Source organism: Eulemur rufifrons, chromosome 8 (assembly GCF_041146395.1).
Source record: "Eulemur rufifrons isolate Redbay chromosome 8, OSU_ERuf_1, whole genome shotgun sequence".
Taxonomy (NCBI): domain Eukaryota; kingdom Metazoa; phylum Chordata; class Mammalia; order Primates; family Lemuridae; genus Eulemur; species Eulemur rufifrons.
Genome location: NC_090990.1, coordinates 13232398 through 13249882, shown reverse-complemented (window position 1 = coordinate 13249882; position 17485 = coordinate 13232398). Strand labels below are relative to the sequence as shown.

Sequence of the window (17485 nt, the reverse complement as noted above, 5' to 3'; positions counted from 1 at the left end):
TTACAATACCATTGACTGTTTACAAGAATCCTAACTCTGCCTTCTTTATACTTTAAAGACAGGAACATTTATTTGAAAACTTGTCTTGTATATGTATATACCTTACTTACTCGTTGAAAACAAAAAAACGTATTGTGCACCTCCTATGGGCCAAGCATTGTTCTGTGCACTGGTGCTATAGCCTTCTTATGCGCTAATTTCCAGTAAAGTGCCATGACACATACACTAAGACCCTATTTTATCAAGACTATAACTTGTAACATGTAACTTATGCTTTGTGTACAATCATATTATTTGGCTGAATGCTTATTATGTGAATTTTTTCAAATGTTAAACATTAAACTTAATTTTCAGATTCACACACATAAAATGTTATAATTTGCCAGCAGTGGTGTTATGCACCTGTAGTCCTAGCTACTTAGGAGGCTGAGGTAGGAGTATTGCCTGAGCCCAGGAGTTCAAGTCCAGCCCGGGCAACATAGCAAGACCCCATCTCTAAAATAAATAAATACATATATTAAAATGTCATTATTTTAAGACATATTAAAGGAATCGAGATTTCTATTTAGAGCAAAGATGAGTTAAGGGATCCTTGCCAGATTTCTCTACAACTTTGAAGAGATTCAGTCTTTTGAGATCTTTTGACAGTACAATAAGGGCAAAATGTGTACACTGCTATGCAATCCGTTCTCTGCTGTGTACCCATTGGCTAATATAGTGCCAGACACATATTAGGAATTTAAGTAATTGTTTACTAAACAAATGATTAAGGATCTTTTTTATATATATATATATTTCTATAAAAGTTTTATTGTGTGGAGAGGGGAGGCGGCTTAGTCCTCCTTGGCAGCTGCTTTCCTCATTGCGGCCAGGACCTTGCTTCCTCTTAGCATGGATGTGTGTCCCCACCCTTTTCTTGATGAACCTGAGGGCCTGTTTATCGTTGGAGACCTTGAGCAGCTCCATGACACGCAGCTCATACAGGGCGAAGCCACTCACCTCTCGGATCTCAGATCAGATTCCCCACAAACTTGGTGTGTTTGGTGTGAGACGCCTGTGGTAGCGGCTGTGCCTTGGCTTGCTCATGTTTTTGGTCACTTTGTGGCCCTTGTTGAGGCTCACGGCCATGAGGTAGCGCAGGCTCTCCAATGGCTGCTGCGGCAGAAGGCAAGGATCAGTTTTATTAATGGTCAGAGGATGGGAATGGTCAGATTTGGGACTTTTATAGATTTGTCATAACTTTATATGTGTATTCAAAATAGGTTAAATTGTTACCTTACATACGTAACCTAACTTGACATTTTGGGTGGAGGTTGAGAAGAAGTAGAGAATGTCCAGGGAAGAGCATCTAGGTTCACATTATTTTCCTTGTCCTGCATGGGACTTCTGTTTTGCCTAATCTTTTTTTTTTCTCCCCCACAGCCCAGGAGTTCTATTTCCAAAGAAAGAGCCAGATGATTCTAAAGATGAAGATGAAGATGAAGAGGAGTCATCAGAAGAAGACTCTGAGGATGAAGAGCCACCACCTAAGAGAAGGTGTGGATGTATGAAAATCCCTTCTTGTGGAGAGGATAATAAATATTTTAGAGCTGAAAATAGTACTAATAGGAGGGGCTCAAGATAGAAAGTATTTTGATGCTCAGGATCCTTCTCAGGTTGTGTATAACATTTGAATTTAACTTCTCCCTTTAAAAATTCAGGGTCTCTGAACTTACGAAGCACTGTGAGTACATCATTTACTCTGGTCAAACCTATGTATATCCATAGTTTAGTTATTCAAAGAAAAACAATTCCATATTGCCCTAGGAAAAATATCATGGAAGTATGTGTAGACATCCATGAATTGGTTGAATTTTTATACAGTTCTAGGAAATCTCTAGTAAAAAATTAAGTCACATTTATATTCTGAACATAGGTGACTTCTTATGCTATTTCTCCTCATCTGGTTGTCCCAACAAAGAGAATCTCTCATGTATTAGGTCAGGGATCCCCAACCTGTGGTGAGTTGTATAATTATTTCATCATATATTATAATGTAATAATGATATAAATAAGGTACACTTGTGCTTGAATCATCTTGAAACCATCACACACACACGACACACTGTGTGTGGAAAAATTGTCTTCTATGAAATTGGGTCCCTGGGGACCACTGACTTAGGTTATTAAGTATGAAATGTCTGATTTCCGTAAGTCCTAAGCTTGACAGTTGATATCTCTGACATTTCACTTTGGCGCTTGTTTTATTTTTATCGTGAAGGTACATCTTCGGTCTTTCAAATGCACGATTTGGCTTGTGATTATCTTTCAAATTTTTTTTTTAAAGCAATTTTTGTGAAACCACGGCTAAGTCAAAAATTCATGTTATTTTCAAATATGAGTTCCGTCATGGAACCAGTGCAGCACAGACAGCTCGAAATATGAAGTGTTTGAGAAAGATGTGGCTAATGAATGCACAGGACATCGATGGCTTGAGAAAGAAGTTCCATTTTGGTGATTTTAATTCTGAAAATGAGCCACATGGGCGACCTAAGACCAAGGTGGAAATGATGAGCTGAAAGCTGTAGTAGAAGCGAATCCATCTCAACCTAAGTGTGAATTGGCAGCAAGGTTTGACGTTACTATTCCAACGGAACTGGACCATTTGAAATAAATTGGCAAGGTGAAGAAGCTGGATAGATGGGTACTGCATGAATTAAATGAGCGTCAGAAGAGAAATTATCTCGAAGCTTGCCCTTTTTTGCTGTCACAACATAAAGGCAAACCATTTCTACACTGTATTGTTACATATGGTGAAAAATGGATTTTTTTTTTTTTTGACCATCTCAAGCTTTCAGCCCATGGCTGGATAAAGATGAACTGTTGAAACACAGTCCAAAACTGAATATACATCAAAAAAAGCTAATGGTATCTGTTTCATGGTCCAGCGCTGGTATTACCCACTACAGCTTCCTGAAACCTGGTCACTCGATTACAATGGATGTCTGCTGCAGCCAAATGTATGAAATGATGAGGATGCTTGCAATGAAGCAGCTGAGATTGGTCAGTAGAGACAGGCCAATCCTCTTACTAGACAATACTCTGACCACATGTCGCACAAACAGCGCTGCTCAAACTACAGGGGCTGGACTTGGAAACTCTCTGTCATCCACTGTCTTTACCAGACCTCGAACCAACTGACTACCACTTCTTCCAGCCTTTGGACCATTTCTTACAAGGAAAAATACTCAATTCTCAACAGGCTGTGGGAAACACCTTTTGTGATTTTATCACCACTTGCTCTCCAGGCTTTTTCGCTGCTGGCATAAACAAGCTACTGTTAAGATGGCAAAAGTGTGTCGTTAGTTTAGGCGCATACTTTGATTAATTGTACTGCTTTTTGTTTGAGATTTACTAAACTAAACTTTTGATTTGAAATTGGACATTTCATATTTAATGACCTAATACTAAGTGATTGCCTTTGCTCTTTGGTTCTTGCAGGTTGCAGAAGAAAACCCCAGCCAAGTCCCCAGGGAAGGCTGCATCTGTGAAGAAGAGAGGATCCAAGCCTGCACCTAAAGTCTCAGCTGCCCAGCGGGGGAAAGCGAGGCCCCTGCCCAAGAAAGCCCCTCCTAAGGCCAAAACTCCAGCCAAGAAAGCCAGACCCTCACCCTCAGTCATCAAGAAACCTGGTGGTGGCTCTTCAAAGAAGCCTGCAGCCAATGTGAGAAAGGAAGTGAAATTGCCTGGCAAAGGCAAATCCACCATGAAGAAGACTTTCAAAGCAAAAAAGTGAATTTTATAGGAAAAAAGGGTATCGTGACGAAATTAAAAATCTTATTTTCTAAGGTCAGTGTGCATTTGTTTTAGTTTTTGATGCTTTTAAAATTACATTGTTTTCCTCCCCTGTGAACATTGTGGGGAGGGAATATAAATAAACCAGTTTAGGTATTTGTTAGCTTTAGGTGCTGTTCTTGGTGCCTGCCCCTTCCCTCAGTCATTTTAATTTCTGTAATAATCCTGGACTTTGCTAAACTATGTAGTCTATACTTGTCCTTTTTGTTCTCCCTATCCCAACCCCTATTTGTTTTTATGGTCAGCTTTGCCTTTTTTTTTTCCTTCCAGTTTTCTCTAAACATTTGCAAAGATTTTTATATTTGTAGAAAGCATCAAGAACAGTATGCTGGTCAGGTGCTGGAAGTAAAAAGGAGGCCGAATAGCACTGACTGAACATGTAACGCCTCTTGCCTGGAGATTTCAGTTATAGCTATGATAATTAATCTTATTTATAAAAACCACTCCACTAACCCTTTCTCTCCAACTATAAACACAGAGACAGCTTTGGGAATAAACCAAAAACAGTATGATCTCATTAGATTTTGAAGATGCATGACTCTTTTGGGTCACCTTTCACACTGATTAATTTCCAGGTATTTTTCACCGGCCCAGAGCATTGCATTCCCTTAACAGCAAGCACAAGTTCTCTATACCACTTGGTTTTTGAGTGAAGAGGAAGTATAGGAATATGTTGAATCTGTGATTTCTGGTGTCACCTGTGTTACCAAAAATCAAAACAAATCTTGATCAGATGTTTAAATATATTTTTTAATATTTGGAGCATGAGTTGTCACTTCCTGTTTGCCTTTTTTATAAAGAAATGTTGGAGAGTTACATCATTGCTAATGTAGAAATGTTAAGTGGAAAAACATACAATTTGCTAAAATAAACTAGATTCCAGATTCATCTGTGGGTTTTTTTCCCCTCCTTTCTTTCCACAGCACTTTTGATATCAAGCAAGTGGCTTCCTTTTTGAAATTCTAAAAAAAAAAAAAAGGAAAAACAAATGAAGCCCTACTACCTAACCCTTTCTTATTTGTATTTGTTTTAGTATTGTGAAGTTGTGTTAAATAGTACTAGCTTTCTACTTGAGAAATACCAGTTTCTGGTTATCATTTCTCTTCCCTGTGGCACTTGACATTTTAATTGTCTTAAGCTTTTTGGCGTACATCTTCTGGCCCCTTGAGTGCTGCCAGAGGCAAAAAAATGTTTGTTTTCTTATTCATTCCACTTTCATTGTCTCCTGGGATCCCTTCTGTAGCCTAAAGTATGGCTGAGAAATGGACTTGAGAAGATTGGCTTGAATTAGGCCATAATCATGTGATCCCATCATGAGTTCATTGGAATTTGTGTTGCATGTAAGGCAATCTTTCCTGTTGTAAATCTTCCTTTTTTTATGTACATATATTTTGAAAAATATGAATAAACATGAAGTTTTAAAAGCTGCTGAACTGTAGCTTATATTTAAAAGTTTCTAGTATATCCTCAGAAGTAGCTAAGCGTTGCCCTCACATGAGCCTTTTCTATTCCTTGCAATGGACACCATCATTTTCCTTTTTAAATACAAGCTCCAGTTTATTTGCTTTTGATGTTTCTAGTTATGTTGAATGCTGATGATTTAATGAATCAGGTTTAAAAATATTTTGTATTTTATTAAGGACCATTTTAAAGATCATAGAGTCCGGTCTTTCATGTTCAATGAATATTCAATGTTCAGATTAAGTCCTTGGACTAGAAAAAATTACAGCACTTCAAAGCATAACAGATAAACCCTAATTCTAGAAAGTAATTCTAATTTCTGTTGTGCTATTTAAATAGCAACTAACCGCCGAGTGTGGTGGCTCAAGCCTGTAATCCTAGCACTCTGGGAGGCCGAGGTGGGCTGATTGTTTGAGCTCAGGAGTTCAAGACCAGCTTGAGTAAGAGTGAGACCCCGTCTCTACTAAAAATAGAAAGAAATTAGCTGGGCAGCTAAAAATATACATAGAAAAATTAGCCAGGCATGGTAGCGCATGCCTGTATCCCAGCTACTCGGGAGGCTGAGGCAGTTGGATTGCTTGAGCCCAGGAGTTTGAGGTTGCTATGAGCTAGGCTGACTCTAGTCCGGGCAACAGAGTGAGACTCTGTCTCAAAAAAAAAAAAAAAAATAGCAACTAACGATTCTTAATAGTATGGGTATATATGTACCTGTGCTCAGAATTCTCTTCTGGAATCAAAAGTTGGAGGATGTGGGTTGGTTTCCTTGTTTTATGATACTGCTTTTAAGAAGATTTACTGAATAATCACTGGGTGGCTCTATTGTACATCAAGCACTTAAGTGTAGGGTGAAAAGTTTAGATTTAAGGTCCTTTCCAACTCTGACATTCTATTAACTACAAGGACAGTTTGCTTCACATCATGTAAAGGGAAGAGACAAAAGGGTCGTTGCTCTTTTCAGTGAAAATCCTCAACTATCAAAGACATGTACCTTACTTACGTGAGATAAAGGAATGTTTGATTTTTTTCCTTCTAGGCATCCTAAATGAGCAGAACACATTTATAATTTTTACTTCTGTTACAGAAAGGGGAATGACAAACCCAAGAGATAATCCCAGAAGTCTCTAGCATGGATCAATAGCTTCAGTACTCTGTTGGTGGCTTAGTGAGCTCATTTACAATGTTTCATACACTCTAAAACTACATATAAGCCACCTTTGATAAATGAATCTCAGTGCTGGGAGATTGTCAGCTTCTTAACGTACAAAATGAGAAAGAAGAGATACTGTTGCTGAGAAACACGGAGACGTTTCCTTAGTCGTATGACAAAAGCATTCGACACAGATGGAACCAAATTCTAACTTCCACATGGACTTGATTAAAGGAATAAATCTTAGATATGTGGGGGTTTTTTTGTTTTGTTTTTTGAGACAGAGTCTTGCTCTGTCGCTCAGGCTAGAGTGCCATGGCATCAGCCTAGCTCACAGCAACCTCAAACTCCTGGGCTCAAGTGGTCCTCCTGCCTCAGCCTCTGAGTAGCTGGGACTACAGGCACGTACCACCACGCCCTGCTAATTTTTTCTATTTTTAGTAGAGACAGGGGTCTCACTCTTGATCAGGTTGGTCTCATACTCCTGATCTTAAGGGATCCTCCCGTTTCGGCCTCCCAGGGTGCTAGGATTACAGGCATGAGCTACCACACCGGGCCCCGATGTGTATTTCAATCATGTCTAATAGGGAAATCACATAAAAACAAGAGCTAAACAATATGTCAATACCTTTGACATTTTTTCCATCATTCCTCTTTTACCAAATTTTGTCAGCCCTAGTTAAGCTTTCTTCACCTATTCTTTTTTTTTTTTCTTTTTTTTTTTTGAGACAGAGTCTCACTTTGTTGCCCAGGCTAGAGTGAGTGCCGTGGCGTCAGCCTAGCTCACAGCAACCTCAAACTCCTGGGCTCAAGCGATCCTCCTGCCTCAGCCTCCCGAGTAGCTGGGACTACAGGCATGCGCCACTATGCCCGGCTAATTTTTCTATATATATATTTTTAGTTGTCCATATAATTTCTTTCTATTTTTAGTAGAGACGGGGGTCTCGCTCTTGCTCAGGCTGGTCTCGAACTCCTGACCTTGAGCGATCCACCCACCTCGGCCTCCCAGAGTGCTAGGATTATAGGCGTGAGCCACTGCGCCCGGCCTCTTCACCTATTCTTAATACTTAAAGAGCCAGTGAAATTATTCTTAGGCTGAGATACTCTTGCCATCCTGAGATGTCAGAAGAAAGAAGTTAAGGCAGCCATATTCATTAACTACTGCATTTAACCAACTAAGAGAAACTTTATCTATCTGTCTATCTATCTGTCTATTTAGAGATGGTCTTAAGTCTCTCACCCAGACTGAAGTGCAGTGGTGTGATCATAGCTCACTGCAACCTCAAACTCCTGGGCACAGGTGATCCTCCCACTTTGGCCTCCCAAGTAGCTGGGCCTCCCGGTGTGCTCCAGCCCTCCTGGCTAATTTTTAACCTTTTTTTTTTTTTGATAGAGATGGAGTCTCACTATGTTGCTTAGGCTGGTTTTGAACTCCTAGGCTCAAGCCATCCTCCCGCCTCAGCCTCGCAAAGTGCTGGGATTACAGTCAGTGAGCCACCATGTCTGACCAAGAAACTTTAAAATTTAGGATTATAATTAAAATTTCCCATCTTTGGAACCTGAAAAATCATATTAATTGTCTCTTTGAGTTAAGCAAAAATTCTAGTGTTACCCATGAAAGGAGAGAAATTCTATTCTTAATTGGAAAAAGACCATTAAACTATTTCCCTGGAGGCTGTGATTGACATTACTTCCTAGCATGCAGAGTTGCTTTTGCATTTTCTTCGTGGAACAGATGGTCACTCACTCCTGCAGAGCTAAGCTAAAGACCCAGAACTATTTAAGCTTTTGGCTTAGAACCACTTGACAAAGATGTGCTTAGAAGCCATTGTAGATGGCCCAGTGATATCCCTCATCAGTTGTGTTAATTAATCTTTACCATCTTCCCTATATTCTTTCCTTTCCTCTGTCATTTTCCATAAGATTCTTAATGGCTTTGCGGGGGGGTTAGAAAAACTTCTACATTTGATGATTCGATTTTATAAGCTTCATTTTAACTTGTTTGTTTTGTCAACAATATGTCAAAGGAGGCCTAAAAAGGCACCTTCCCAAACTGTTTTTTAAAAAATTACAACTCTCTTTTATCCTATTGTGTATAACTGTACAATTAACACTATTTGCTTAGCAAAGAGAACTTTCTCTAAGGTGCCTTGAGTATGTCTGATAAAGTTGTAAATTTGGCTTATCATTTAATATAAATAATGGTAATAACACTAATTGAGTTTCTTCCACATCAGGCTCTGTATATTATCTCATTTAATCTAGCAACCCTATGAGATGGTCGTTGTTTATTACCCCCATTTTACAGAAGGGAAAACTGAGGTACAGAGTGTGATTCAGTAACATGCCCCAGGTCACAGTAAGTGGCAAAGCCAGAATTAGAACTCAGGCACTGAATGCAGGTCCATCTTGATTGTCTCCACTTGCTAATTTTTCAAGCTTCTGAATTCTTCCTTGTCATGCAGCCCAGTGACTCTATATTCTGCTCATGGAAGAGAATGTACTTGTTTAAGAGTGCAGAGGACTTGGAAATGACATTAAGTCAACTTTGCTAATAATTAAGTCAGTGTGGCTGTTGTTTTAAGTTTGATAACTCAAAATTAGACTTTGGATTACTGGGAGATATTATCTCAGCTGCCCTAAGGTTTTTTTAGGACCCTATACTCAAATTCTCAAAGTTATATGAAATTATCCCCCATTTTTCAGAAGCAAATAAATTTAGCTGATTTTCCCCAAATTAAACGTAATAAGTGACGGAGTTAAACTCAGGTTTGACTGACCACTCGTCTGTTCTCCATGCCTCAGTGGGTTCGTACTCTAATAGCTCAGGCAGCAGAGCCTCTGGCAACAAGGGACAAGAGAGTCACACCATAAGATGAATGGGCATGGGTTCCTAGATTTTTTTTCTGATAGGTTTTATCAGGTGTTTTAACTGCTAAGAGGTTATTTAAAGATGAGCAAAAAAAAAAAAAAAAATCCAATACAGCCTTGAGTTTCAAAAGCCAGGGAGCAGGGAAGGGAAGCCAGGTGGGCTAGAGATGTGAGTCCCTTTGCAGCTGTGGCCACCAGAGGCGTAGGCAGCCCTCAGCTGGCTCCCCTGGCAGTGTGGATGCAGAGCAGAGCTACGGAGAAAATCAAAGCTACTCAACGTGTAATCTTTCTTTTTAATCTCCATTAAAGATTGCAAGCTGAAGTTCTTCAGCATACGCATTACTTGAGCATTTGGTATTACCCGCCTTTCCTTACTTTCTGAAATGCATCCCTCGGCCTCCTATTTTGTCTCTGACAACAACGTGTCTAACAAGTGTTTCTGAGGGGAGGGGGTCCTCTTTTTTATACCTGTACTTTTCAGTTGGGAAAGAACTAGAAACCATTCCTTGTTCACCGCCTTCTCAAATGGGGTACAGGTAGGCACAAGATAAACATGGTGCTTCTTTCTGGAGCATCAGTTTTATTCAAAGATGGGGGGAGTGCCATTATGTAAATGGCAACATTGAAGGAAATGGAAGAGAATCCAAAGTCCACAGGCACTGATGAGATGAAAAGTGAATTCCCAGAGATAGCGCTGCAGGAGCAGTTTAGGTAGCCTCTACTGCCTGACCCCAGAGAGGGCGTGTTCACTCTCCTTGGAAAACACGAGAAGCAGTGTGGCTGGGACCCTCCAAGAGGGCGAGTCCACTTGGAACCAGAACTAGCAGTGTGACCTCAGGCAAGTCACTTTAACCTTCTGGTTCTCCACGGGAGTAGTGAGTTGAGCTAGATTAGATTGTCTGTTGCAGCTCTTGCAGCTCTGACATTTCTGATATTTCTCCCCTACTGCAACCTCCACACTTTGCGCCAACCAGGAGAATGTGCAGGGTAAGGAATTGGGAGGTACAGAGTGGGGGCCTGTTCCCTGCATGGGTGAAAGGGAATCTTACTTTAATCACCGTCTGGATTAGTTTGCTAGGGAGCTGTAACAAAATACCACAGACTGGGGGCTTGAGAGAATTTGTTGTCACAGTTCTGGAGGGTAGAAATCTGAAATCAAGGGGTTGGCAGGGCTGCTTCCTTTGGAGGGCCCTGAGGGGAGGATCTGTTCTAGGCCTCTCTCCTTGGCTTACAGATGGCTGTCTTCTCTCTGTACTTGCCTATCTCCAGATTTCTTACAAGGACACCGTTAGATGTAATATTGGATTGGGATGTGCATTAATGACCTCATTTTAATTTAATTCCCTCTCTAAAGACCCTATCTCCAAATCATTCCAAGGTCCTGGAAGTTAGCACTTTAACTTCCAGGTGAGGGGGAGGTAATTCAGCCCATAATACTGTCTTAGAACTTTTCAAAAAATCTGTGTTCTAGGTCAGTAATCCCCAACCTTTTTGGCACCAGGGACCGGTTTTCTGGAAGACAATTTTTCCACGGATGGAGGGTGGGAGTCCGGGAGGTGGAGCTCAGGCAGTGATGCGCAGCCTGGTTCCTAACAGGCCACAGACCAGTACTGGACCATGGCCCAGGGGTTGGGGACCGCATATCTAGGTCACTTATTTTCGGGGGGCAGTGTTGGGGGCAAGTTGCAGGGACAGCTATCAGGACATACCTGAGAGAACAGATGATGGTCCTCAGGGGTGAGAGTGACGATCACCATGGGAAATGCATGTGGTCGAAAGCAGATGTGAGCCAGGCGAGGTGGCTCGTGCCTGTAATCCCAGCACTTTGGGAGGCCGAGGCGGGAGGATCTCTTGAGCCCAGGAGTTTGAGACTGCAGTGAACTATGTTTGATGGCACCACTGTATTCCAGCCCCAGCGGCAAAGCGAGACCCTGTGTCAAAAATAAATAAAAAGCAGATGTGGATGAGATGTTCCTGTGCTCAGGCCCGTGGCAAGCTCACCATCTTGGCTCTGTTTTGAGTCCTATTGTTGGAGATCAGCTTCTCACTGATGTGACGATACTTCCCACTCACATTCGTCAGCTGGCAGCTCCAATACCAGATTCTGGGATTTTAGAGAAAAGGGAAGACTGTGATAGCAAGCTCACACCTGTGTGGTTTAGTCATTGTCACTGACTCATCAGGAAATACCATGACATGGCGTGTGCACCAACATATTCAGCAATCATGACTCCCACCCCCACTCCAACCCCAGCTTGCCTTTTTTGTCATCCCTTCCCTGCTTAATTTGGGTATCTCCTTTGGGTGCCGTGCACAAGCGAGCCATTGGTTGATATTCCAATGGTTGAAATTCTATACCTGGTTGAAATTCTATACCTGCTGGCTCTCAAAAGCTGTATAGTCATGAATGTAAGATTAGATACGTGTGGCAGATGATGTATCTCCAGCGTGGCTGTCTTATGCTGCAGTCCGGAGTGGAACTAGGGTGGCTTGCCCAGGAGACGGCTGACACCCACTGAAGTTTGTTACCTTTGATGTAAACCTTTCTGCTTGTACATCTACATGTGTGCCTCCGTGGTACAAGCTTAGAGTTTCTGTGCTTTTAATGGAATTAGATCCACTGAATTTGGTAACCTGAGGGAAGAGCTCAGATGAGCAGTTACATTACCTTGATATGTAAATAAAAATGAAGACATGAACTTTAAATGTATAAATACATTAGGTTTTGAAACCTTGTATTCCCGAGGGGATCCTTGGTGGTAGTAAAGTCAGTAGCCAATGTCACATACTTTGAAAGTATTTATCTTTCCAGATCTAGTTTTTGTGGTATTCCATGTGTTTTGTTGTAATCTCTGTATCCCTGGGACCTAGCACAGTGCCTGCCACTCTTGTCTCGATCTTCTGTCCCCTGCTGAGAAAGATTTAGAAGGCAGGGTTCTCCCTCTGGTTTTATTTTGTTTTATTTTTTCCTGAGACAGGGTCTTGCTCTGTTGCCCAGGCTAGGGTGCAGTAGCATCATCATAGCTCAATGCATTCTTGAACTCCTGGGCTCAAGTGATCCTGCTGCCTCAGCCTCAGGGGTAGCTGGGACTACAGGCGTGGGCCCCCACACCTGGCTGATTTTTCTATGTTTAGTAGAGACAGGGTCTTGCTCTTGGTCAGGCTGGTCTCGAACTCCTGAGCTCAAGGGATCCTCCCGCCTGTGCCTCCCAGAGTGCTGGGATTACAGTGAACCACCGTGCCCAGCCTCCATCTGGTTTTAACTATTTCATCATCTGAATTTAATTCCTTTAATTCCTTGGTCTTTTGTCAATTTGACCTGAAACAAATTCCTGTTACTATTTTAAAAATTCCAAGTATCAGAATGATCGTACACATCAGAAACTTGTTAGCGTCAGTATATAATAGACCTGTGCCTTGTGTTGTTTTCTCTGAATATTCTCAAAACGGGGACTGTGGATCTAGTAGTTGGCAATTCCTCTATTTAAAATTCTCGGGGTTTTTTTAGAACGCTAGGAATTAATCCGTTATCCTTTGTGTACCCTGAGTTTCATAAGTTGTATTTGCAGAGAGTAGGACCAACGTGTAAACCACCGTGTTCCTTCTCATAGCTGGGCTTGAGGCTGTCAGATGGCTGTGGTGAAGCGTCTCCCGCGAACTTGACACCGGAAGCCAGTAAACACTGGCCGTCCTATCACATACAAAAGAAAATCAAGAATAAAAGCAGGGTCTAATATTAGCTAATATTTACTGAGCGCTCCGCTTACTACGGGTCAGGTCCTGTGCCCACAGAACTCAGTGGAATCCTCACACCGCAGTGAGTCAAGCCTGAGTAACATCCTTTACAGATCACTCAAAGATGAACGTGCTTGCCCAAGGTTGCACTAGGAAGATGAAGTGCCCAGATTTGGGACCACACCTCTGACCATTACACCTCACTGCTGCCTCGGGAAGGGTTTCCAGATGCTCTCAGGAGACAAAGCCAATGTCTAGTATGGCCCCAGGGCTCAAAGCTGCCTCCTCTGGAACTCCCCCGCCCCTGCCCTCAAAGCCAGGCCGACTTTCTCTGCTGCGGCCCGCCCTGTCAGGGCGCTCACCTGCTGGGGTGCAGCCTTTGCTTCCCCACGGGGAAGCCAGCCCCTGTGTCCTGGCCTTGCTGTGGTGTGGTACATGGGCAGTTTCTGGTGTCTTCTTTCTGCAGCTTTCGGGTTTAACACACACCAAAGCCTGGGCTCACTCGGACTTGCTGTTTATTTTTGGCATCTGCAGGGCGCCTAGCCTGATGGGAACAAAAGTGCTCTCGGGCTCACGGCTGGGGCTGACACTCTGGCTACATTTGCTGACCCGTCCCCCCTCTAAGTGGATTTCCGTGTGACCCAAAGGACGGGGTCACGGCCCGTGTGCAGCGATGAACGTTCGTTCCAGACTTCTCGGTGCCGGGCCCGAGCTGCAGGCTCTGTCAGTGCGGTCGGTCCTCGCCTGAGAGCGGCCGGCGGGAAGAGAGGGAGGGAGAGGATGCGCCACGACCCCGCTCCCCGGGAGGACGCCAGGCTCTGTTCCGCGCGCGGGGGATGGAGACCCTCTGGCCCAGCGCCCGCACTCGGCTGAGAGGGCTATCAAGCAAGCTAGACAGCCGCAAGGGCTCTGCAGACAGCGGGGAGAGACTGGTGGTCCTGGAAGGCTTCTCGAAGGAGGCGCTGCGGGGCCCGCAGCTGGGACGAGGAGGAGGAGCTAGCCAGGGGGCGGGCGGGGCAGAGGCTCTCCGGGAGAAGGGACCCATAAGTGAGGCCCAGGGGATCCGGGGCCCCCAGCCCAAGAAGGGGGCCCTCTGCTTGCCGGCTCAGCCCCGCCCTTTAAGGCGGAGCGCTGCGGCGCGGGCTGCCGTGGGCGGTGCCAGGGCCCCTTGCGGCCGCCGATTGGGCGGCGCGGCCAAGCGCAGCGGCTCCGCGGGCGCCGATTGGTGGGCGAGGCGGGCGGCCGCCGCCAGGTGATCTGGGGCCGGTTCCCGGGGCCACGTGGGGGGCGCGCGGGGCGGGGGTGGCGAGGATTGGGGGGCGGGCCCGGACGCGGGGCTGGGGCGCGGGGGCTCGTGGGGCTGCGCGGGTTCGAGCTGCGGAGACCCGGCTGGAGCGCGGCGGCTGCGGTGAGTGAGCGCCGGGCCGGGACCTGGCAGGCGCGGGGCTCGGTCGCAGGCTCTGAGGTGCGGGGAGGGTCCCGGAGAACTGGGAGCACCCTGTCCCTCCGTGCCGTCACCCCATCTGCGGTCACCTGCGCCATCGCCCTGTGCCCCTGGCGGAGGCTGTGGCTCCCGGGAATGACAATAAGACGGCGGGTCGGTCTCCCTCTCGGTGCCGCGCTCTGCGCCCCGATGGGTCCTGAAAACAGCACTTTCCGCTCAAATGTCGTCTGCTCGGAGCGGCCGTCCTCGACCACGCTGCGTTCAGTCGCACCCCGAACACGCACGCACCTCTTTTTCTCCTCACCCCGCAGTGTCTTTCTGCACATCGTATGCCGCCCCCAGGCCGTCCCCCACCCCAGCTTGGGCGCCCCAGAGGGCGGGGACTTTGGGACTTTCGGCCCCCGGCGGCAGATAGCGGGTTCGGAAATAGTGGAGCAACAACAACCAGCAGGCGACCCCGAGCGATGCCCGCTTCACAGCGGACAAACCGGAGCCGAGAAGTAACGCGACTCGCCCCGGGTCACGGCAGCCAACCTTGCTGGCCCCCGCAGTCCGTGTTGCTGACCCCTGGCTGCGGGGTCTTCATTCTCCGCGACTCCGCGGCCTCGGGCAGCCGGGAGTGAGCCCGGGCAGGGGGGCGCCAGGGAGAGGAAGCAGCGGTTCTGCTGGTCGGATCAGCGCCGCACCTGGGGCCACAGACGCCAGCAGTGGACACGCTGCGTATGTGGGGGAGGGCAGTCCGAGCAGAAGGGCACTGCCACGGCCTGGGGATAGGGCTCCAGAGCCCTGGGTTCCTTCCCAGCTCTCCCACTTACGCTGTGTGACCTCGGGCAAGTGATTTCGCCTCCCTGAGCCACCATTTGCTGAGCCCAGGGTCTGCAGGCTGAGAAGGTGGGTAAGTACAGTGCAGCAGAGAGCCAGCCCCTGTGCTTGACCCAGGAGGCAGGTCAACCCATCTGGTCCCCTGTCTCTAAGCAGGGCCTCCCAGAAAACCTCAGAGGAACAAGAGGGGTGCCTCAGCCTCATTCCAAATGTGTCCCCTTTGGAAGGTGCTGGCCCAGCCAGCCTCTTGTGTCAAACCTCAGAAAATCAGGTCTGATCCAAAATGGGCAAGCAGGTCTATTTCCAGGGTTAGGGTGAGCCTGCTGCGCTCCCTGGGAACTCCCACCTCCCCCCAACTCCAGGGCGGGGGCTGAAATGCCTGTGCCCTCAGGCTTGGGAGGGAGACGGAAGAAGGGAGAAACTTCAGTTTCCAGGGAGGCTAAGGACCAGGGGGAAAGATCGGGTAATGGGGGAAAGGGAGTGGCCCAGGAGGGAGGGCCATACCCCAACCAGGACGCTGGGGACACGGAGAGCTGCAGCTGGGGATCTGGAGGGGGAGGCTGGCTTAGACAGCTGCCTCTGCAAGTGTGCGTGTGCGTGTGCGTGAGCGTGAGCATGCAAGTGTGCGATCGCGTGCGCTCCTTTCCAACTCACACTCTCGGTGCTTGAGGATGGCCAACGTACCCTCCGCTCCCTCCTCCCGCCTCTCCTTTCTCTCTCTTCTTTGTCTGCTCACCCCTCTCAGCTCCCGCCTCTGTCCACTGCCTTTGCATCCTCGGTTCTTTCCCTCTCTCCCTTTTGTCCCGTTTGTTTTTTGGTTTCTGCCTCCCCTCTCCCCACTGCCTGCCATCAAAGGTGGCTTCACTGGAAGCCCCATCTCCTTACCTGGAGCAGGTGTCTCGTGGCATTAGTGCGTGTCACACAGCTCATTTTGCTTTATTTAAATATAAAAGGAACTAAAAGTAAAGGATACGATGTGAAAAATGATCAGGATCAAAAAGTGGAGGGTGCTGGAACAGCGGGAGGGCAGACAGGATGAGAGGGGAGCCAGGGAAGCCTCAGGGGTGTTTATTTTCCAGCTTGTCGTCTGTGCTGGCTGCTCATTGAAAGTAGATCACTGCTGGCCCCTCCACCCTGGCCTGAGCCTGGGGTTGAAGGTCAGGGGCGGGCTGAGATAGGGGCCTTTGTTCCTGGCTCTTGGTGCTGAGAGTGTCAGTTCCAAAGCACCCAAACCCTCCCTCCTTCTCCAAAGACTCCCCACAACGGTGGTGAGTTGGGGCACACCCAGGACACACCCTTTCCTGCCCACAGCTCTGTCTGATACCTGCTCTCTTCTGGCCTTCCCCTGCCTTGCCCTCCAAGACTGAGCGGTCTCCTGTGGGTGTGGCCTGGGACAAGGAGCAGGGTGAAGGTGGTCAGGCCCTGCTGACCTCCCAAGCTACCCCTGAGTGGCAGGCTTTGGGGTCCCCCATGTCCTGTGAAACTATTTGTTGAGTACTGGCTCCCACCTCGGCTGGCACCGTGCAGGTGCCTGCTCCTCCGCTCGGTTCTCCTCCACTGCTCCCAGGTTTGCAGACGGGGCAGTGGAGGCTCAGGGAGTTGGGGCAGCTTGCCCGGAGTCGCACAGGATTTGGACCCAGGTCTCTCTGATCCCAAGTTAGTGATTGTGAGTAGGCTGGTGAGAGGGCCAGCCAGGATATGGGATGGAGGTGGCTTTCTAATTGGCCCCAGAAAGGCTGGGGAAGCTGAGTCCTTGGGGACCTCGGGAGAGGCAGTCAGCCATTCTTCTTGTAGTCATAGGTCTGTTGATGCATTTATTCAGCATCTATTGAGCACCAGCTGTGGTCCTGGGCTCTCAGGGGAAATGAGTATAATCTTGTAAGGCCTCCCCTCTCTCCTTCTCCTCCACTAGTGGGTCTGGGAGAAGAGTCCCAAGAAAGACCAGAACCAGGCTGGGCTGGGGGGCAGGGGCGGTGGGTGCTCCTCAGCGCCCCAGGGCAGCTGTCCACCTTCTCCGCATCCCGATTTAGCATCGGCTCGCTGTCTGGTTGAGTTCCGGTCTGCACAATCGGCAAGGGGCTGGGGGCTTCGTGAAGGGACTGGAGTCTGGCTGGGCCGAATGAGCAGGGGCCCCCTCAGCTCTGGCCATCAGCTTTTAGCCACCTGCAGTG

At 46.8% G+C, this 17485-nt stretch overlaps 1 protein-coding gene and 1 pseudogene across 6 annotated transcripts in view; one reads left to right on the top strand and one right to left on the bottom strand.

Moving 5' to 3' along the window:
• Nucleotides 1-5226, top strand: part of HP1BP3 (heterochromatin protein 1 binding protein 3) — a 40468-nt gene extending 35242 nt beyond the window's left edge. For all 6 annotated transcript variants that reach the window (XM_069479440.1, XM_069479436.1, XM_069479439.1 and 3 more), the window contains 2 exons: nucleotides 1423-1536; nucleotides 3481-5226. In XM_069479440.1, the coding sequence (XP_069335541.1) occupies nucleotides 1423-1536; nucleotides 3481-3775 (409 nt within the window). In that variant the 3' untranslated portion in view covers nucleotides 3776-5226. The remainder of the gene's footprint in view (nucleotides 1-1422; nucleotides 1537-3480) is intronic.
• Nucleotides 834-1379, bottom strand: LOC138389070 (large ribosomal subunit protein eL36-like; annotated as a pseudogene).
• Nucleotides 5227-17485: the final 12259 nt, after the last annotated feature.